The following is a 22420-nucleotide window of genomic DNA, read 5'->3' as shown; positions in this document are numbered from 1 at the left end:
ACTCTTAGGAGTAAAGTGTCATCTAAAAACAGGTGTGGGAAACATTCAGAAAAGGAAAAACGAGCAACGACAACTCCTATTTATTTATTTAGAGATGGAGTCTCACTCTGAAACCCAGGCTAGAGTGCGGTGGCTCCATCTTGGCTCACTGTAACCTCTGCCTCCTGGATTCAGGAGATTTTTGTGCCTCCGCCTCCTGAAGAGCTGGGACTACAGACACGCACCACCACGACTGGCTATTTTTTGTATTTTTAGTAAAGACAGGGTTTCACCATGTTGCCCAGGCTGGTTTGAATTCCTGACCTCAAGTGATCCGCCCCACTCAGCCTCCCAAAGTGCTGAGATTACAGGTGTTAGCCACCATGCCCAGCCAATGACAACTCCATTTTAAAAGGCAGGAATCTACTAGCTCTCAACAGTGGGGGAAAAATCATTGAATTCTGTCAATTTACAGGGTTCTGAGCAAAGGCTTTCTGTACCATTTCTTTTTCTCCCATCATTGGTGGATACATACACACACATAAGATTGCATGCAGAATACTGATTACTTGGCTGGGCGCAGTGGCTCACGCCTGTAATCCCAGCACTTTAGGAGGCTGACGCGGGCAGATCATGAGGTCAAGAGATGGAGACCATCCTTGCCAACATGGTGAAACCCCGTCTCTACTAAAAATACAAAAATTAGCTGGGCATGGTGGGGGATGCCTATAATCCCAGCTACTCTGGAGGCTGAGGCAGGAGAATCACTTGAACCCGGGAGGTGGAGACTGCGGTGAGCTGAGATAGCACCACTACACTTTAGCCAGGGTGACAGAGTGAGACTCTGTCTCAAAAAAAATATATATTGATTACTTTTTTCTGCAAAATCTTTTTAGGATTATGGTGTCACACCTGAATACATATGTAAGCGAAACGAGGAAATAAAGAAAGCCCAAGAAGAATATGATCATCATATTCAGGAAAACCTTAAGAAAGCAGCTATGAAAAGGGTCTCTGATGACGAAAGGGAGGCGATTCTGCAGGTGTGTGTTCTGCAGTTTACATTCCTCTGTAACTCTTTGTAATATCTCTGAAAGAAAGGTGTACCAGCACCTTGATGATTAAAGCCAGCACTTTCTGAAATCAGAACAATATCTTTTGGTTACAGTGAAAAACTACATGCAGCAAAGCTGACTCTTTGGAGAGAGCAAAAAGTTGTAAAATTGGGATTCATCAAATAATATTTTATTTCCAATTTGGTGAACTGTTTTGTTCCTGAGCTAGGGTTGTAAGAAAGCCTACCTTCCTCTACAGTGAACTCACATGAATAAGGCAAATAAAGCCTTTTCATTTCTATGCCTCTGAGTTTGTAAAAAAATAATATTCATAAATTAGATATTTTTCACTAGATGGAGCTCTAGAATAATTGAAACTCTCCTTAAACCAACTTTTTTTTTTCTTTGCTATAAGCCAAATGTCCAAAATTTTAAATAAACAGGTGTGAGGTTTCACATATGTTTTTCTTGTTTTGAATTAAATAGACTTAAAGATATATTTATATTGGATTTTTAAATGCAGGACTTTTATCTGAAGCATTTAAAATATTAAGGGGCGTGAGCAGGGTTTCTGCTTTATTATTGGCACCTCTTTGTACTTTTTATAGTCATACTATCTCTTAAAGAAATAATACTTCTTTGGTTTTTTTTATTTTGAAAGCATCCTACAAAACCATTTCTAGTGTCTTATTAATCTCTGCTGAAAAATGGATTCATATGCTATCACAGATTTTTAACATGTTATCAATGTCAGAATCATCATAAACGTTTCTTAAATGCCAAACCCTGAGGATATTTTAAAAGGCATAAGATTTTTTTAAAAGTCTGCTATGGAGAATTGTGCAATTTAATTGGTGAGAGGTACTTTGGATCTGTGTACATGTATAGATGTGAATGTGTGTATGTGTGCGGCTCCTAAGTTTCATAAGGGTCCAAGGCGCTAGTCACCCTGGAGGATTATAGATCTTTAGCTGGGCCTGAAAATGTACAGTGACAGCACATCCCAGACAGTAGGAGTGGCTGAAAGGCAAGGGTGGTGTCTCTTTGCTGACAGCAGCATCCCCTGTGCCTAGCGCAGTGCCCAGTGAAAACGCAGATGTTCAGAAATGGTCTGCTGTAAAAGAGAAGGCAGACAGGCAGGAAGGAAGGCTGGCAGACATGGAAGTGAGAATTGGCATGTCATTTTCAGGGGGAGTTCTGGTCTGTGGCCCATTCTGTCTCTCTCGTCTTGATTTTCCCATTTTCAGAAAGTACGTGCCTTTGTGAAAGCCAGGTTTTTACACCTAAATGATGCTGAAAAATAGGAATATAATATAGAAATTAGAAGTGACAGGTCCTTCCCTTCTGTGTCTTTTTGGATGTAGGAGATAAGCAGTCCTCAGCTTCCTATTATGGTCACTACAGAGCTACTCTTTGATGTGACAATAGCAAATCCTCCACTGGATGCCTTATGAGCCAGAGAGCGGAGCTGCCATAGTAACGAAGCCACTGGCTGGCCTCCTGATGAGCCCTGAGCCACACTTCCTTCCCTGGGCAAGAGTCGCATGTAGTTCTATGACAATCTGGTTGTATATCCCTCAGTAAGCCACATTCTGCTCATTCTTCATAAAATAACAGTCTCATTATACCTGGACAGAATCATATACTCTAATGATTACAAACTTCTCATTTTTAAATGAGGACTATATATATATATGGAATGAATAATAATAATATATATTTATACGCTGTCAGTCTACATTTTCAGGCCAGCTAAAGAACTATAATCCTCCAGTGGTGACTAGTGCCTTGGAACCTTGTGAAACTTAGGAGCTGCACACATACACACATTCATATCTATATATGTGCACAGATCCATAGTACCTCTCACCAATTAAATTGCAAAATTCTCTATACATATTTTATATATATAAATTATATATAACACATATATATATAAATAAATTTTATTTGTATATTATATATATATATGTTCTTTTTTTTTTTGAGATGGAATCTTGCTCTGTCACCCGCGGTTGGAGTGCAGAGGCATGATCGTGGGTCACCGCAACCTCCACCTCCCAAGTTCAAGTGATTCTCATGCCTCCGCCTCCCAAGTAGCTGGAATTACACATGCACACCACCACGTCCACCTAATTTTTTTGTATTTTTTAGTAAAGATGTGATTTTGCCATGTTGCCCAGGCTGGACTTGAACTCCTGGCCTCAGGTGATCCACCCACCTCGGCATCCCAAAGTGCTGGGATTACAAGTGTGAGCCACTGTGCCCAGCCCGTAATACAGATATATTAAGTGGGCCCCTTTATATATTCATTTATTTATGACATCTACTGTGTTCCAGCCAGAGAGATACTGTAAAGAGAAAAATAAACACAGTCCTCAGTGTCAGTGAACTTAGAGTTGGCTTTCATTTGCCATTGGTCACAGAACTATCAAGTGCATCAATAGGGACTAAAACTCATTTACCAAATGCTGGGCTGGTGTTTCCCCCACTACAGAACACATACATGCAGAGGAGGTAACAAAGGGAGGCTGCATCGGTCTGGACTCTAGTAGGAAATCAAAGGCACACTAAGCTGGCACTTGGAAGAGAATTTATGTTTGTTTATTTTATGTATTTATTTGACACAGTTTTCCTCTGTTGCCTAGGCTGGAATGCAGTGGCATGATCACGGCTCACTGCTAGCTGGAACACCACCTTGCCTGACTGATTTTTTTGAATCTTCTATTTTTTTATTTCAATTTTTTATTTTTAGAGAGGTAGTTTCACTATGTTGCCCAGGCTGGTCTCAAATTCCTGGCCTCAAGCAATCCTCCTCCCTCAGCCCCAAAGTGCTGGGATTACAGGCATGAGTGGTGGCCACTGAAGAGAATTTATGAAGGAACTACTGACAGAAGTGCAGTAAGGTTAAGGGAACCAACAAGGAACACTGAGGCACCCCAGGAGTAAGGACAATGGGAATTCACCACCACCTAGGCTTGAAGGGCAGCAGGCACAAGCAGCAGTGTTCGCAGAATCCACTGAGAGCTGGAGCTGGGCTGAGGGTCACAGTCACAGATGAAGGCAGTGAGAACCAGTGTCCAGACAGTGTCCTAGGAGAGAAGGAGAAATGCCCCAGCTGCACACTTCTCCCTCCAGGGCCTTCTGTGGCTGAACTCAGGCCAGAGGGTGAAAGAGCTGGGAGCACCCCACAAGGTGGGGAATGTTTGGGGGTGGGCAAGAGTACAAAAGGAGCATGGAACTAAAAGCACTTATAAGATCACTTCTCCCTGTGATTTTTTTCCAAAATGAACAATATTATTCTAGCATTAAAATAGAAGAGAGGAAAGTTAAGAAATAAAAATAAGGGAAAATAGCAATTGGTGCAACACATGAAATATCTTTTTAGATGAAATAACCAAAAAAACACCTCTTAAAGGCAGCAAGTAGCCTATTTCAATATAATATGAACTATCAGCTACATTTGGTTTCCGTCCCCAGCTGTTGACTTTGATCCAAACATTATTGTACACACTGGAAGATAAAAGCAAACTATCCTTTAAAAGAAAATACAGAGAAAAGCTGTAGCTGCTGTGACTGCAAGTAATATGGAAATATCACCCAACTAGCTATGAAAAACCTTTGATATCCGCAAGTGTATAAATACATAGACTTCCTCTCTGCAGCAGACACCCCTGTGGAGCACTGTGGGAACCTATTTCACATTTCATAATGAAAGACTGGAGAAATAGAATTCTTTTGAGGGCTTCCTTTTGGAATACATCGCACACATTATCAAGAACTGTGTAGCCTCCTCTTTTTAAAAGTTAACCTGGATACTTCTTCCATCCTTCCCCTTTCCCAGATTCTTAGCTTATTCAAGAAGGCCTCATAATTTGTTGCCTTTTTCCCCAACCAACCTATTCTATACAGTGTGCCCCGACCTGTCATCATCTTTTATCTAAGCATGGGAAAAAATTATTGAAATATTATTGTCCCTGAAAGTTTCTACAATATTAAATTTGTACCAGGAGAGCTTACAATGAAGGCATTATTATATGAGACACTTCTGATCCTCTTTTACAACTAAATGTATGTCCAGTATTTTAAATTTTGGGGTTTTTGGTTTTGGTTTTGGTTTCAGCCTCCCAAAGTGCTGGGATTACAGGTGCAAGGCAACACTTTTGGCCTAGTGAAATCTTTCATAAGACTATTTTTTTATTTATGAGATGGAGTCTCACTCTGTTGCTCAGGCTGGAGTGCAGTGGTGCAATCATGGCTCACTGTAGCCCTCAACTGCCTGAGCTCAGGTGATCCTCCCACTTCAGCCTCTCAGGTAACTGGGACTACAGGGGCATGCTACCTCACCTGGATAATTTTTTTGAATTTTTTGTAGAAACAGAGTTTTGCTGTGTTGCCCATGCTGGTCTCAAACTCCTGGGCTCAAGCAATTCACCTGTCACGGCAGTATCTTAAATTGCACTTTCTGTTTGGCTTTTGTGTAAATAAAATAATCTATGTACCCATAATGAATAATTTAAAAAGCTGACTTAGAAAATTTTATTGAATTAATTTAATTAGTAGTTTAAGACCATTTTGACTGTGGAGCCCATAGGGCACTGTGAAAAGAGATGACAATTATGCAGAAACAGAAATAAGCTTTATTGCTCCTAAGAGATCCCTAATTTTGAATTTGTTGATTTCTGAGAATATAAAATGTTAGCTACATCATTGAATTAGCATGTGTGTTACATTTAATGACCTTTCAATCATTTATATAATACATCAATGGGAAATATGGATCCCTTGACTATATGGAGAGCAATTGGTTCTTTCTAAGATATTGAAAAGGCACTGACCATGCACATCAGAATTAGGTCTTTTGATGTGATTTCTCTGTTGAAGAATGAGGATAAAAAAGAAAATTTTACAAAACAATTTGCTGCTCAAAAATGTTTTTGATTCAGGGGTATCATTTTATGTTGTTTTTTGCCCACGCATTTGCTATGAGCTTAGCTCCACGCTCCTCATAACTCTGCATGTACGTTTTTGATGGTTAAAAACAAGTACAGTAACAACAAAAACAGGGCAAACAAATACTCCCAGTGGGAACTGAACACACAGTCAAGGATGGGATTTGGCCTTCGTACAGTGTTTTTGGTTACTGTGGCCAAGTAGTTGATAAATACGTTCCATTTTAGACGTAACTGTCAGTTTCCTTTACTTACTGACATTGTTCATTACGGATTAACTTTTCCAATTTCCTTTACTTTTGCCATTTGCTTTGGTATTTACAAGTTTCTCTCCCATTTGCAGGGGCTGAAAAAGAACTGGGAAGAGGTGCATAAAGAGTTCCAGTCCCTCTCAGTCTTTATAGATTCCATACCAAAGAAAATCCGCAAGCAGAGGCTGGAAGAAGAAATGAAGCAACTGGAACACTACATTGGTGTAATTGAAAAGCACAAAATTATTTATATTGCCAATAAGTAAGAACGGATCTTTAAAGTATAGAGATTTCAATGTAGGAGAAAAAATGGAAAATATCAAAATAAAACTACATTTTTCATAAAGGAAAATACTACTAAGGGAATAAAAATAGTCTTAATCAGAATGCTTAGGCAATGTGCAAAGAAAAATTGAGTTATTTACTTACACAAGAAAAAATGTTGTTTTTACTAGTGTTTTCCACATATAAACTATTCAAGTTTGAGACTATGCTTTCCAGTTCCCTAATGTAATTCATTATTATTATGTACTTGTTTCACATACACATTAATTTCTAGACCCTGAAAATAAAGTCAGCACTCAGAACTTCAAATTGTTTTTTTTTTTTTTTCTGCAGTGCATGATCCAAACAGCACAACTTTGAAAAGTGTTAAGTATGTTGAACTGGAAATAGAAACGTGCCTTCTTACTACTATAAAGTGTCTCCAACGCATTGTTTCTGAGCTCCACAAATGCAAAAGATGTATTTTCTGGTGACCCATGACATTTATAGTTATTCCCAATGATAAATATTTTCAGTATTCATAACACTGTAGATGATGAAAGGCTTCTAATTTGTAGGAAGAAAAATTAAGAAGACTACTTACAAAATCAAGAGGACGACTTGTAAAAGGCACCACGGAGGCTGGCGATGGAGAACAGCCTCCTTTCTGGCATACCAACTTTGATAGTCTTGTTTTATTCCACAGCTCACTATGCAAATCTTATTTAGATATGTATTTTTTTCTTTTGGTCCTTTCTACTTATCGATTTTGTGAATTCTAACTCTAATCACTTATAAGATTACATTTTGATTTTGAGATAGAGTCTCACTCTGTCGCCCAGGCTGGAGTGCAGTGGCACAATCTCAGCTCACCGCAACCTCCGCCTCCCAGGTTCAAGCAATTCTCCTGCCTCAGCCTCCTGAGTAGCTGGGACTACAGGCGTGCACCACCACACCTGGATAATTTTCATATTTTTTAGTAGAAACGAGGTTTCACCATATTGAACAGGCTGGTCAACGAACTCCTGACCTCAGGTGATATGCCTGCCTCAGCCTCCCAAAATGCTGGGATTACAAGCATGAGCCACCACGCCCAGCCAAGATTACATAATCTATTAAGCAATAAGTTTATATTAATGGAGCTGTTTTCATCCCAAATTAAGAAAAATAGCTCTAAATATCTAAGAGGAAAAGGTTATTTTATAAGTTTTAAATTAGAAAAATTTGGTAAAATATATGCAACCATAAAATAGCAGATAAATAACAGTTCCTACGCTTACACTGGTTTTTATCCTCTGGACAACATAATAAACAAAATATGAGAGTCTTTTGAACTTTTTTTCACACAGAATTTGGGAGCCTTATAGAAAAGCTTATTTTTGGTTACTTAAAGAAAAATAGTTTATATGCAATTATTTTTTGAAAATTCACTTGAAACTTGTCTGTATGAGTCTCTTTTTTTTATTCCTTTATTGACTTAGGGCAGATATAAAATAAAGGATAATATGTGATAAATGCTTACTTATCAAGAATGGTTGGTTGTTATTCAGGGTAGACTAACAGCTATGACAATGCACTCCAATACGTATAATTACATAAACAGAAATTCCTTTTTTGCCGACATAACTGTATTTTGCTGTGAGCAGGTCAGGAGCAACCCTTTTCTGCAGTCACTCAGGGACCCAGACTCACAGAGTGGGTAGCATGCATCGGATCCAGAGTTAGGGAGAGCCACGTACGGGCCAGGCCTAGAAATGGTGCATATCATTCCCGCTTGCATCACTAAGTAAGCAACTTAAGTTGCTTTAACAAACTAACTCCAAATCTTGGTTGCCTGATTCAGATACATTTTTCATTTATATTACTGTGCCATGTGACAAAGGGTGGAGGTACAACTCTCTTCCATGCAGTCACTCAGGGACCCAGTCTCTTTCTGTCTGGTGGCTCTGTTGATCCAGCCAGCCTTTCTCTGACAGTTTAGGATGAGATGTTTAGGTTAGCATTTTATTTGTGAGATGATTGCTATGCATACACATTTTTAAATAATTCAAAATCAGTAGCAATGCACACATATTCTACTTACTTCAGCCTTATGGATATTATGCTTTGAAGTCATCAGTGGGAGTTGCCTTAGTAGTTAAAAAGAAAACTTTGTGGTTTTAACAGATAATTCTTCTTTTGCTTTCTGTAAATGTCTATTAAAGAATTTAGACTTTTCTCCATGGCCCACAGTGTTGTCCTAGATGGACTTTGTTGCCTTTCTTTCACACAGCCTACAGAGGGAAACATTCCCATCCACTGATTCTAGGAGGGTGATTCCTACCATGGAATCCCAACCTTGGATAGAGCCAGTGCAACCTCCCCTAATCCATATACACACATACCTGGGTCATCCTATCAGCCAGAAGAGGGACAAACACCTGACTTGGACAGCTGGCCAGTGACTGATCAGATTCCCTCTCTTGAGAGCATGAATTAAGAGACATGTAGACTGCAGTCACCTGGCAGTGGATACCTGAAACTAAAAGGTCAAACTTCATTATGCAGCTAGTTTGACTTGTTTTCTCTTTCTGTTCAAAAGAAGAACGGGTAGAATAAAGATTTGATGTGGCCTGGCCCCTTGCCTATGATCTTTTTAGCTTCATTTCTTGAAACGCTGCTTCTTCCCTACCCACTGTAACTGACGTTCCATAGTACTGAGGTACTAGAGACTTCTCAGATCTGCACACATGGTTTCCTCCACCCAGAAAACTGCCCCTTTCTCTCATCCTATGTAGCTACCTGGCAAATCCCTAGTCTTTCTCAGCTCACATCACATTTCCATAACAATCCTCTTTGATTCCTCAGATTCTGACCTTCCTTTATAGCACTGGTCATATTGTATTGTGCATATCTGGTTATTTGCCTGTTTTCCATGAAATTGCAAGCTCGTGAAGAGAAGGTACTGTGTATTTTTTCATCTGCATTCCCTAGAATCTGCAAAACAGTTGGTATAGAGAAGGTACTAAAAATAATCCTTAATGAATACAGTAATGAACTGTACCCAAACGTATTTTAATGGTCTTTTGACATTATTATCATGACATAAATCAGACTTGGAGGATAGAGAATTTGGCTGCTAACCAAACTGGTTGATCACATACCAATCAGTTAATATATAATCAACGTAGGAGGAGACTGTTTCACATGGTGCTTAAGAGCTCAGGTACTGGAGTCAAGCAGCCTCAGGTTTGCATTCCAGCTCAGCTGCTTACTGACTGTGCTACGTACAACCTTTCTAAGCCATGTTTTCCTTTCCTGTAAATGGGGTTGCTAACCCATTCATGATCTATAGAGTTATGATGAGAATGAATGGCACAATATGTGCATAACAGCGTAGTCCCTGGTATGCAGAAAGGCAATGAACTTAATACTATGACTTGTTATTAAGAACTCTCTTTCAATTCCATAGTCCTTTTGTCCAGTTGGTGCTAGACCCATTAGCATATTTCCAATAGACATTCCCAGAAATAAAATCTGGTTGCAAGAAAGGACTTGATTGAACCACTTAGAAGTTCTAGCCTGAGAATAGCCTAGCCTGGTTAATCTCTTCAGTGGCACACACAGATGATAACTATATTTGGTAACTTTTATCTCTAGTAACTGGCAAAAATTTGGCAATCCTTCCTAAGTTACTCAGCACAGGCATTCCAAAAAGAAAGATAAGCTTCAATCAGTAATGATAGAAAGACACTGAGGAGAAAGGTCTGCAAGGTTGTTGTGTCCAACAAAGCCTCATGGGTGATATTTATTAGTGAATCAGTGTAGCCCTGGACTTGACCTGAGGGCCCATGCTTCACGGTTCTCAGGAACTCAGAGTCAGATGCATATGAATTAAAGTCTATGTGAGCCTGAGTTATTGCCTGGACATTGATTTTTTAATTAAGAAATACCTCTCAGCTAAATAAATCCCCATAATCAGTGCATTCTGTCCCAGTTGTCAAGCCATGTGGGAAAATAAATTATAATCAAAAGGTACTTTGGGTCAGGTGCAGTGGCTCACACCTGTAATCCCAGACTTTGGGAGGCTGAGGTGGGTGGATCGCTTGAGGTCAGGAGTTCAAGACTAGCCTAGCCAACATGGTGAAACCCTGTCCCTACTAAAAATACAGAACTTAGCTTGGCATGGTGGTGCACACCTATAGTCTCAGCTACTCAGGAGGTTGAGGCAGGAGAATCACTTGAACCCAGTAGGCAAAGGTTGCAGCAAGCCAAGATGGTGCCACTGCACTCTAGCCTGAGCCAGATGTCATCACAAACAAACAAAAAACACCCAACAGGTACTTTGGCTAAAACAGAGTCACAAGAAAAAAGAAATTTAGATTGTTTTATAAAAAGCCTGTCAGCTGACATAACTCACTCATTGTCATCCAACCCATATTGACTCTCTGCTATGTGCCAAGAACTGTTCTAGTTGCTGGGCGTGTAATGATGAACAAAATAGCTATGTTGGAAAGACAGAAATAATCACACAAATATAATGCATTTATAATTAGAAATTGAAATTGGTGTTTTGAAAGAAAAAAAAAATAGGACGCTCTGCAAGAGGATACCAAGGGAATCCTAAATCAGATTTTGTAGAATCTGACATTTTATTTTATTTTATTTATTTATTTTTTTTTTGAGACAAAGTTTCGCTCGTTACCCAGGCTGGAGTGCAATGGTGCAATCTCGGCTCACTGCAACCTCCGCCTCCTGGGTTCAGGCAATTCTCCTACCTCAGCCTCCTGAGTAGCTGGGACTACAGGCACACACCACCATGCCAGCTAATTTTTTGTATTTTTAGTAGAGACAGGCTTTCACCTTGTTGACCAGGATGGTCTCGATCTCTCGACCTTGTGATCCACCTGCCTCGGCCTCCCAAAGTGCTGGGATTACAGGCTTGAGCCACCGTGCCCAGCTAGAATCTGACATTTTAAATGAGACTGAGGAATTAGTGGAAGTTGGGAAAAGTTGAGAAGAAAAGGGTTGCAGAGGGGAAAGAATTCCAAGCAGAGGGAGCAGAATGTGTGAAGGATCTGGGGCAGGAAACCCTTGATGGATAGGCAAAGCATCCATGGGACTGGAATGAACTTAGAAAAGGGGAGAAAGGTGAAGCTGAAGATGAGAAGGAAAGCAGGCACCACTGACATGTTTTAAGCAGAGAGGTGGCACGAGGCAATCAGTATTTGTAAATTATCATTTGCTACACGGACCGGAGAAGATCAGATGTGGATGGGGAGACTAGTTGGTAAAGAACACAGTGGCACAGACCAAGGCTGTAGTGGTACAGATTAAAGAGTAGCTGTAGGTTTCAAGAAATATTTAGGAGGTAAAAATATAACTTGGTGAAGGACTGAAAGAAGGAAGAGGGAAGTTTCAAGGTTCACCACCAAATTCTGATTTGAGCAATGGGCAGGAGGGCAGTAGCATTGGGGGTGGTGGCTGCCACTTTCTGAACTGGGGAAACCTAGGGAAGGAGGAGTTTAAGGGAAGATATGGTGAAGAGATCAAGAATATGACTTTCAACCTATTAGGCTTATGACAATTGTGGAAATTTAGATCAAGAGACGGGAAGATAGATTGAGAAATTCAGATCAAAAGAGATGTGGGGTAGAGCTGTCTGTTTGGGGATTCATCCGTGTGAATGAGATCACCTTGGACAAAGTGAGATGGCAACGAAAATGAGTTCTCAGCAACTGTACCATTTAGAGGGCAGGTGGGAGAGGAGTCAGTAGGTGAAAGACCAAAACAATAAAAGTTCAGTTTCCAGAAAGGTCAAAAGAAAACCAAAAGGCCAAGAAAATTCAAGAAAGGAGCACCTTTTCCCTAAAGTAGATCCTTAACAATTAAAATGATACCTTCAACACTCTGGCCAAGGCTTTCTCCTGGCTCCGAGCTAGACAAAGGTCAACATCTACACCGGCACCCTGGCCTCTGTTTCATTATGTGTAGTCCAAACTCTCCCACTGAATCCTTTTCTCTCTCTAGATATGTTAATGCCATGAATACCAGCCACAACATTAGCATGGGACCCACCATGCCTGTTAACACCATCCACAGTAAGATAGTTCGAACGCCAGATTGAAGGAAACTTTTCAACAGGCCAAGGAAAGTTTTCAGCAGTTAAGGGGACCAATAGCATCATAAGTAACTCTCAAGAGAACAATCTAATTTTGCTACTTTCCGTGTTCTTGGTAAACCTCAGGAGATTTATTCATAAATACTGGTTACTCTAAGTGAGAGACAAACATAGATCAGGGGAAAAAAAGAGCAAGATAATTTTTCTGGAGGGTTAGGTTTTTTTTCCTGCTGAAATGTGCTGTGGTTTAAAAAAAATCAGCAGGTCTGACTGGCAGCAAGTTATGTAACTTTTGGAAAAATCACTTAATGAGCCTTAGCCTTATTTTTCTTATCTGTAATACAAAGAAACTGAACCAGATTCTATCCAACCCTCCTTCTAGTCCTAATGGTCTGTAACTATAAAACTCTGTGACGATTTCAACTTAGTGCAAACAAGGGTTTGATGTCCAAACTGATCAGAATTCAGGAAAGCTCCAGTGGATAGAGAACCAATGATTTGCACCAACACATATCAACCCAAGAACATCAGCTGACATACTAGAAAGAATGCAAAAGTACTAGAAGTAAAGCAAAAACTGTCACTAATTTTTCAGTCTTTTCAGATGAAAACTTTCTTAATAACAATCATTTGAGGTTTTCAACCACAGATTCTTCCTCTTCTAAAAACTTTAAATGCATGGTCTCTCTGGGAAGCCAGTGCTATTTTAAAAAAAGAGAAGAAGGAGAAGAAAAGAAGAAGATAGAGAAAGAGAAAAGAGAGAGAGAGAGGGAGGGAGGAAGAGAGAGAGGACAGGAGAGAGAGGAGAGAGGGAGAGGGATGGGAGAAGAAAAGAAAAAAAGGAATGACGCGTCCTTTTATCTAGAATGAGAGTTTCCAATGATAAAAGAACATTCTAGGCTCTTAGGACAATTCTGAGGCCACCACCACCAACAGAAAGAAAAGCTATGTGTTCGTAATAAAAAATTGTTGAGTGAAGTCAAAGGTGGTAGCATTTCTTTCTTTCTACATAATATGCTTGATGAAAAAGAACTGAGGTTAGCAACAGAGTAGGTGAATGCCAATTATACCTGCAAACTGAAAGGCAGTGATTCACAGGATTGGTGTAAAAAGGCCATGCACATACTAATTTTTAAAATTGCACGTGCAGATATGGCCGTTAGATGCAGATTTATTTTTATCCTAAAGGAGGTGCCTATGTAGGAAATAAAAATAGAATGGTAGTGTATTTTTTGTTAAAACTGCTTTACTTTAGACACTCAAGTCAGTGATGCCTGTGAAACAAGAACATAAACTTATCTAAACAATGTTGCTGATGTGAAAAACATCTGTGGAATTCTTTTGGAATAAAAAATATCCATCACGTTCCTGAACTTCTGCTACCAAATTCTCCTTTCACGACACAACTAATGTTATCTATTTTTAATGTAACTTTTCTATAAATACTGTATATAAACAAATGCATATATATACACATGTACATATATAATTACAAACATATATTTCTCTCACTTTTTAAAATTTAAATGAGAGTATACAATAACATTTGCCTTTTTCATTTAGTAATGCTGTGAAGTTCATTTTTTATTAATACATATTCTTCATTCATTTTTGTAGAGGTATGGTGTTGACTTGTGCAGGGATATGTAATATATTTCACCAGTACCTTATTGATGGACATTTAAGTTGCTTTTATATTTCCTATTAAAAGCAATGCAGTGAATGAGCTTGAAAATTGCACTTGCTGATTGTATTAGGAACTATTTTTTACTGTGCTGTTTTTGCCTGTGTGTGATTAGGTAACGTACATACATGACCTAAAATGTGTGCAGTGGCTCAGCCTATAATCCCAGCACTTTGGGAGGCTGAGGCAGGTGAATCACGAGGTCAAGAGATCGAGACCATCCTGGTGAAAACCTGTCTCTACTAAAAATACAAAAAATTAGCTGGGCACGGTGGCGTGTGCCTGTAATCCCAGCTACTCAGGAGGCTGAGGCAGGAGAATTGCCTGAACCCAGGAGGCGGAGGTTGCGGTGAGCCGAGATCGCGCCATTGCACTCCAGCCTGGGTAACAAGAGTGAAACTCTGTCTCAAAAAAAAAAAAAAAAAAAAAATGTATAATTTACCCAAAGGTAAGTAGGAAGAAGACATCTTTCTCATGTCCCTTTCTGACGGCCCCTGAGTCCTCCTTCACATAAGCAACAACTATGACCAACTTCTTGTGTATCTTTCTAACTGTATACATTCTATGCATATAAGTATCCATAGTTTGAAAATAATTATATATATGTCTATAGGAGAATTACACCTATTTTACAGATACTTGGTTTTCTTCTGTCACAGCCTACAGAAATCAGAAGACTCTTGTCATAAAAGGCATCATGTATGAGTGTAAGACTTCATGTTGGGAATAGCTTTTTTATTATCTCATTCTTTACCACACACTATCAATATTGTGGATCTCATTAAGAAAGCAATGGTTTCATTGGTTTTCAATACCTATGTTTTTATTCTGGATGGAAAAAATGCTATGGATATGGGACACTCCATGTGCTGTCCTTGGCCACACTGTGTTGAATTTTTTAATCGGGATTAATTGGAAAATTCATAGGTTTAATCTGGACAAATGCTTTAAAACAAATTCCCTGACTTTTTTTTTTTTTTTTTTCAGAATTATTGAGATGACAGGCAGCTGCCACCCACTTAGTAAGATAATGTTCAGTACTAACTGGTAAGAATGCTTTATAGTTGGGCATGGTGACTCATACCAGAACTTTGGGAGGCCAAGGAAAGTGGATCACCTGAGGTCAGGAGTTTGAGACCAGTCTGGCCAACATGGTATAACCCCAGCTCTACTAAAAACACAAACATTAGCCAAGCATGGTGGGAGGCACCTGTAATCCCAGCTACTTGGGAGGCAGAAGAATTGCTTGAACCCAGGAGGCAAAGTTTGCAGTGAGCTGAGACCACACCATTGCACTCCAGCCTAGGCAACAAGAACGAAACTCTCGAAACTCTGTCTCCAAAAAAAAAAAAAAAAAAAGAAAGCATTTTATAGATATAGATGGTATAAATAGTGAGGTGGATGAGTTAGGCTGAAAATTTTAACATTGCAACCATCTGAGTTCTGCTTTCATTATCCCAGTGGTGGGGTCTGCATTTGGGCCTGCTACTTCCTGTGACCTGTGTTTTTGTCTTTCTTGATTGTACTTTTCCAGTGCCAAGAATATACTTGTTTATTAACTCTAGATTACAGGCTGCATTCAGAGATACCCTCCCTTCACACACAATAGAATCTCCTCTGTACACTTACATCTCTCCATGCAAACTGTACACTTCTCGCCTTGGTCCTTCTCTTCTATATGATCCTGCTAAAAGTACTTAGGAGCAATCGTTCTAACCCATGACAATATTCAGAGTTTTTCCAATCAGTCTCCCAGGAGGGGGTAGATAGGAATGTGGCTTCCTTTCTCTAACAGTGCAAGTGACAATTTTACCAAACGTTTTGCCATAGAATAACAAGGTCAACAGCTTTACAGCCTGCTTAACAATCTTTCCTATCACTTAGATGCCACTTTATTCAATGACTATCATGATAAATTAAATTATGATCCTAAGGTACAGAGATTCTATCAAATCTTATCTTTCATAGGATTCTATGCCAAAGATTCATTGTAGCGATTGTATTACCTAAGTATACATCAACTGTATTAGTCTGTTTTCACACAGCTATAAAGATACTACCCAAGACTGGGTAACTTATAAAGCAAAGAAGTTTAATTGACTCATAGTTCCGCATGGCTGGGGAAACCTCAGGAAACTTACAATCATGGCGGAAGGGAAAGCAGGCACATCTAACATGGTGGCAGGTGAGAGAGTGTGTGTGGGAAGCAAAGGGAGAAGAGCCCCTTATAAAACCATGAGAGCTCATAAGAACTCACTATCATGAGAACAGCATGGGGGAAACCACCCCCATAATCACCTCTCATCAGTCTCTCCCTCAACACCTAGGGATTACAATTCTAGATGAGATTTGGGAGGGGACAGAAAGCCTAACCCTATCAACATCATAACCACAGTTTGCTATTGTGTGCTTAGGGCCACTATTCACCACTAGAATTAATAAAGACAAAGTTAAAATTAATCAATACAAATCAATCAAGACAAACTGTCTAAGTTTCTTTTAAGCAAGCTAAACAAAAAACAGAAGGACCCAGCAGCTGTCTACTTTCCTTTCTATCCCCTGACTTTTCTGAGGCCAATACTGAGGACAAATCTTAATCTTGTGCAGTTCCCACCCATGAGCTGTGCTGTTTTGGACTAATGTAGGTTTCTTTTATCTTTATTGGCTTTGAGGATGCAGTTTGTTCTTTTTTTTTTTTTAATTTTCTGGATAAGCTCGATGGCTCAACGCAGCCAGCAGGCTTAGGCTTTAGGCCCAGAGCACCCTGGAGGCCACATGTGGTTTAATCTGGACAAATGCTTTAAAACAAATTCCCTGGCTTTTTTTCAGAATTATTGAGATGACAGGCAGCTGCCACCCACTTAGTAAGATGGTGTCCAGCACTAACTAGCAAAAATGCTTTATAGGTACAGAGGGTACGAACAGTGAGATGGATGAGTTAGGCTGCAAATTTTAACATTATCTTAGAATTTGAATCCCCACCTCGCTGTACCATTAAACTGCTGTAATTCTTTGGTAATGCACCCAAAGTGTTATTAAAGATAGCTCTGGCACGCCTTTTAGGGAATTAAAATAGTTGTAAATCCTAAAATCTGCTTTTTCTATATATATTTTATAAAATAAAATTTAAAATGTGCCAAGATTGTAAAACTTCAAAATTTCTAGTTATTTCAGTATTAATCAAGCATGTTGATGACAACTATTATAATTTTTATAAGTAAAAAAAATTTTCAAAAAGGAAAATTATAAGCCAAATGGCTTAATCAGAATAATCCTCTTGGTAAAAATCTGTATTATTCTATTGTCATTTAGGCTTATGTTCCCAGCATTATCTCATAAAATGTAAGTATATTTAAGTATTATCTGGCATTGATTCTTCATAAGACATTTGCTTTTCTTTAAGAACTATTGTATTTTTTATGTAAACAGAATTAAAGTATAACAAGTGAGTTTTCAGACTGACATTTTATTATTATAATGTCATAATACACATACTGGGGCTAATTTTCTTACAATAGATTTTTGATTACATTGGAATTGTTAAAAATTTTAAAAATCACATCAGAATTCAAATGTTCTAGACAATTTATTCAACTGTTTAAGAGAAAACAAATTCTGAAATTACTACATTTACTGACATTTTTTCTGAGGATCTTATGGAATTTGATTCCTGTCCCACTCTCACCCCATATACTGAACTTCTGCTCTCCTATAGCATGTTCTAAGATTACCCTTTTCTTATTCAATTTTTGTACATGTCTGTATATCATTAAACCTAAAATGTCATCTGAAAAGTGTTATCATGGTCTGGCATGGTGGCTCATGTCTTAATCCTAGCACCTTGGGAAGCCAAGGCAGGTGGATCACCTGAGATCAGGGGTTCAAGTCCAGCCTGGCAAAAATGATGAAACCCCTTCTTTACTAAAAATACAAAAATTAGCCAGGCATGGTGGCAGACATCTGTAATCCCAGCTACTCGGGAGGCTGAGGCAGGAGAATCACATGAACCCAGGGAGCAGAGGTTGCAATGAACTGAGATCACCACTTCACTCCAGCCCGTGTGAAAGAGGTCCCCCGCCAAAAAAAAGTTATCATTATCTTATATACCATTAAGGAAAACATAATATTTCCTTATCTCTTCTAACCTTTATTTTGTACTTGCTGAAAGAGCCCTTTTCAACTTAAGATACAAGTTTTTTTCATGTATTCTTTTTTTTTTTTTTGAGACGGAGTTTCGCTCTTGTCACCCAGGCTGGAGTGCAATGGCGCGATCTCGGCTCACGGCAACCTCCGCCTCCTGGGTTCAGGCAATTCTCCTGCCTCAGCCTCCTGAGTAGCTGGGATTACAGGCACATGCCACCGTGCCCAGCTAATTTTTTTACTTTTAGTAGAGACGGGGTTTCACCTTGTTGACCGGGATGGTCTCCATTTCTTGACCTCGTGATCCACCCGCCTCAGCCTCCCTAAGTGCTGGGATTACAGGCATGAGCCACCGCGCCTGGCCCTTTTTCATGTATTCTTATGTGGCATAAAAAGATTAAGGATAAGGTGTAGTGGTACACTATGTCCTCCTGTATCTGTAGTTTCAGTTTCTACAGTTTTAGTTACCTGTGGTCAACATGGTTAGAAAATATTACATGAGAAATTCCAGAAATAAGTAATCCGTAATTTTAAGCTGCATGCCGTTTTGAGTAGTGTGTTGAAATCTTGCACCATCCTGCTCCATCCCACCTGGACCTCTATTGTCCCTTTGTTCAGCAAAGGGAACAAAGGGATAAGCTGTCTACACTCCCTGCCCATCCAGTAGTTACTTAGTGTCCCACATAGTGGACAGGCTGTCGGGTTGACTGTTAGGGTATCACAGTGCTTGGGTTCACTCTCAATTCACCCTTATTTTACTTCATAATGTCTCCAAAGTGTAAGCGTGGGGCTGTTGGCAACTCAAATAATGCCAAAACAAAGCCATAAAGTGCTTCTTTTAAGAGAAATGGTGAAAGTTATGGACTTAATAAGGAAAGAAAAAAAATTGTATGCTGCGGTTGCTAAGATCTAGGGTAAGAAGGAATGTTCTATCTGTGAAATTGTGAACAGCTTGTTCTTTTAATTGTTCTAGTTTATTATCAGTGGCTGCTTATCTCTTATGTGCCTAATTTATACATTACAGCTTAATTTAGATATGTACAGGAAAAAATATATACTATATACAGGGTTCAGTACTACCTGCAGTTTCAGGCATTCACTGGGGGTCTTGGACTGTATTCCCCGCTGATAAGGCAGACTGCTATAATCCTAAAACATCCTTACACTCGCGGCTGGATTTATCTTCGTCAATTTCAAACTCACAATTGTCAGCATCTATATTTTACCATATTTTCTGCACTGTCAGAAAATATGGTAAAATACAGACAACTATATATGTTGTATATAGCTATATACGTAAATTATGTCCCAACTTTTCATGCAAGAGGGAAAGGTTGGACTCCAGCATCATCTCTGGGATTTTATTCCAAGCTACCAACTCCTCATCTGCATTTTGATATTGGTCTTTCCTCCCAAGACAACAACTTCCTTTAACTAATATCAAATCCTGCCACTCTGCTCAGTTTTGGCATCTTTCTGTATAGATTTTTTTAAAAAGTTACCTTTCCCAGGACAAATAGTAGTGTAATTTTTTTTTTTGAGATGGAGTCTCACTCTGTTGCTCAGGCTGGAGTACAGTGTTGGCTCACCATACCTCTGCCTTCCAGGTTCAAACTATTCTCCTTCCTCAGTCTCTAGAGTAGCTGGGATTACAGCATGTGCCACCACACCTGGCAATTTTTGTACTATTAGTAGAGATGGTGTTTCACCATGTTGGCCAGGCTGGTCTCAAACTCCTGACCTCAGGTAATTCACCTGCCTCAGCCTTCTGAAGTGCTGAGATCATGGCCACAAGGCAACGCTTCCAGCCTAGTGTTATCTTTTGTAAGACCTTTTTTTTTTTTTTTAACGGAGTCTCGCTTTGTCGCCCAGGATGGAATGCAATGGTGCAATCTTGGCTCACTGCAACCTCTACCTCCCAGGTTCAAGCGATTCTTGTGCCTCAGCCTCCTGGGTAGCCAGGATTACAGATGCTGGCCACCACGCCTGGCTAATTTTTTGTTGTGACAGGGTTTCACCACGTTGGCCAGGCGGTCTTGAATGATCCACCTGCCTCGGCCTCCCAAAGTGCTGGGATTACAGGTGTGAGCCACTGAGCCCGGCCAAGACATTTTCAGCGTCAGTTAAACCTAACATGCACAGAGCTAACAATGGACAAAACTCAACTGAAGTTACAATAACCAGGTTTGCTCCTGGGCGCATAACGTTGCATACACCACAACTGCCGCCTGGCTGACAGTGACTGCGAATTTTAGATATGTTCAAAAACTGCACATTGTAAGATAAATGGAATATCCTCTTCTACCAAAACATCCCACTGCTTCCTAGATGTTACCTCTTTTTTAAAAAACCTGGCTCAAATCCAGCTCACTGTGCAAACCCCACTTGACACTTGGTATTGTTCACAGAACTCTATGTATCCACTTAGACAGTCGTATGTTACATTCGCTCTTTTCTTCACAATAAATCTTTATGAGCGAGGCTGTAAGAATCCTCTTTGGTATTTCTTGGGAGGGCTTTCCAGTCTCAAGCTGGGATGACGTCCTCCTAGGAAGTTAGAGCTGAATTAGAAAGCGATGGGTGACCAGGTGCCATAGTTTCACACCTGTAATCCCAACACTTTGGGAGGCCTCCCTGGGAGGATTGCTTAAGCCCAGGAGTTCAAGACCCACCTGGGCAACATAGTGGCATCCTGTCTCTATAAAAAATAATTTTTAAAAAATTAGCCAAGAGTAATGGCTTGCACCTGTAGTCCCATCTATTCAGGTGGCCGAGGTGAGAGAATTGCTTGAACAGAGGTGTTTGAGGCTGCAGTGAGCTATGACTGTGTCTCTGCACTTCAGCCTCAGTGACAGAGCAAGACCCTGTCTCAAAAAAAGTGAGTGTCAAAGTGCCCTCTTTGATGGTTTGTTTAGTAAACATATAGTTTGGTTGTTGGTTGTGCATACTTTCTTTTGGGGCAGGGGGCAAAGTCTCATTCTGTTGCCCAAGCTGGAGTGTAATGACACAGTCTAGGCCCATTGTAGCCTCCACATCCTGAGTTCAAGTGATGCTTCTGCCTCAGCCTCCTGAATAGCTGAGATTACAGGTGCATGCCACCATGCCTGGCTAATTTTTCTGTTTTAGTAGAAATGGAGTTTCATCATGTTGGCCAGGCTGGTCTTGACCTCCTGACCTCAGGTGATCTGCCCACCTCAGCCTCCCAAAGTGCTGGGATTACAGGCATGAGCCACCATGCCCAGACCCAAACTATTTTTTTTTTAATAGAGACAGGATCTCATTCTGTCACCCAGACTGGAGTGCAGTGGCACAAATAAGGTTCACTGCACCTTGAACTCTTGGGCACAAATGATCGATCCTCCTGCCTCAGCCTCTCAAGTGGCTGGAGCTACAAGTGCACACTATCACACCTAGCTAATTTTTAATTTTTTGTAGAGTCAGGGTCTTGCTATGTTGTGCAGGCTAATCTCCAATTCCTGGCCTCAAGTAATCCTCCTGCCTCCCAAAGTGCTGAGATTACAGACCTGAGCCACCACACCCATCCCTGGATATGCAAGTATCTTAAAGAAAGCATTCTCTCTATAACTCTTCTCTATCTATCATCTGCCTACTTAAAATAGTGTGTAAATGTGCAGTAAGATAGATTTGACTCCCAACCAATGCTTAATTTGAGTAGCTTAGATATTCGTGTGGAAATTTACGACAGTGATTACCCTTCCATCTAATGGGAAAAAATTTTGTTCCCATGGTAACTGTTTCAGAACAGTGCATACTTACTATACTTCTAAAATATGCAGCCCATCCTATGGGAGTAGAGATCATCTTGAAAGGATTTTTCCTCCTTCAATAAACATTGATTTTACCCCCCTCTTCACCTGATTTCAGAATAAAATAAAACTTTGTAAGAATGGCTAAGGAAGAGCTTCAGGAAATGAGAACCATGAATGGGGCTGGACTCTTGCAGCTGTCATGGGAGAGAAGCAACACCATCCTCA

The 22420-nt window shown here is 39.9% G+C and overlaps 1 protein-coding gene across 2 annotated transcripts in view; it reads left to right on the top strand.

Moving 5' to 3' along the window:
* Positions 1-8718, top strand: part of ENKUR (enkurin, TRPC channel interacting protein) — a 30690-nt gene extending 21972 nt beyond the window's left edge. For both annotated transcript variants that reach the window (XM_078329615.1, XM_078329616.1), the window contains 3 exons: positions 876-1022; positions 6330-6499; positions 6856-8718. In XM_078329615.1, coding sequence (XP_078185741.1) covers positions 876-1022; positions 6330-6499; positions 6856-6862 — 324 coding nt within the window. In that variant the 3' untranslated portion in view covers positions 6863-8718. The remainder of the gene's footprint in view (positions 1-875; positions 1023-6329; positions 6500-6855) is intronic.
* The last annotated feature ends 13702 nt before the right edge of the window (positions 8719-22420 follow it).

This window comes from Callithrix jacchus, chromosome 7, assembly GCF_049354715.1.
Source record: "Callithrix jacchus isolate 240 chromosome 7, calJac240_pri, whole genome shotgun sequence".
Lineage (NCBI taxonomy): Eukaryota > Metazoa > Chordata > Mammalia > Primates > Cebidae > Callithrix > Callithrix jacchus.
The sequence above is the reverse complement of the archived record's forward strand: the minus strand, read 5'-3'. Positions and strand labels throughout refer to the sequence as shown.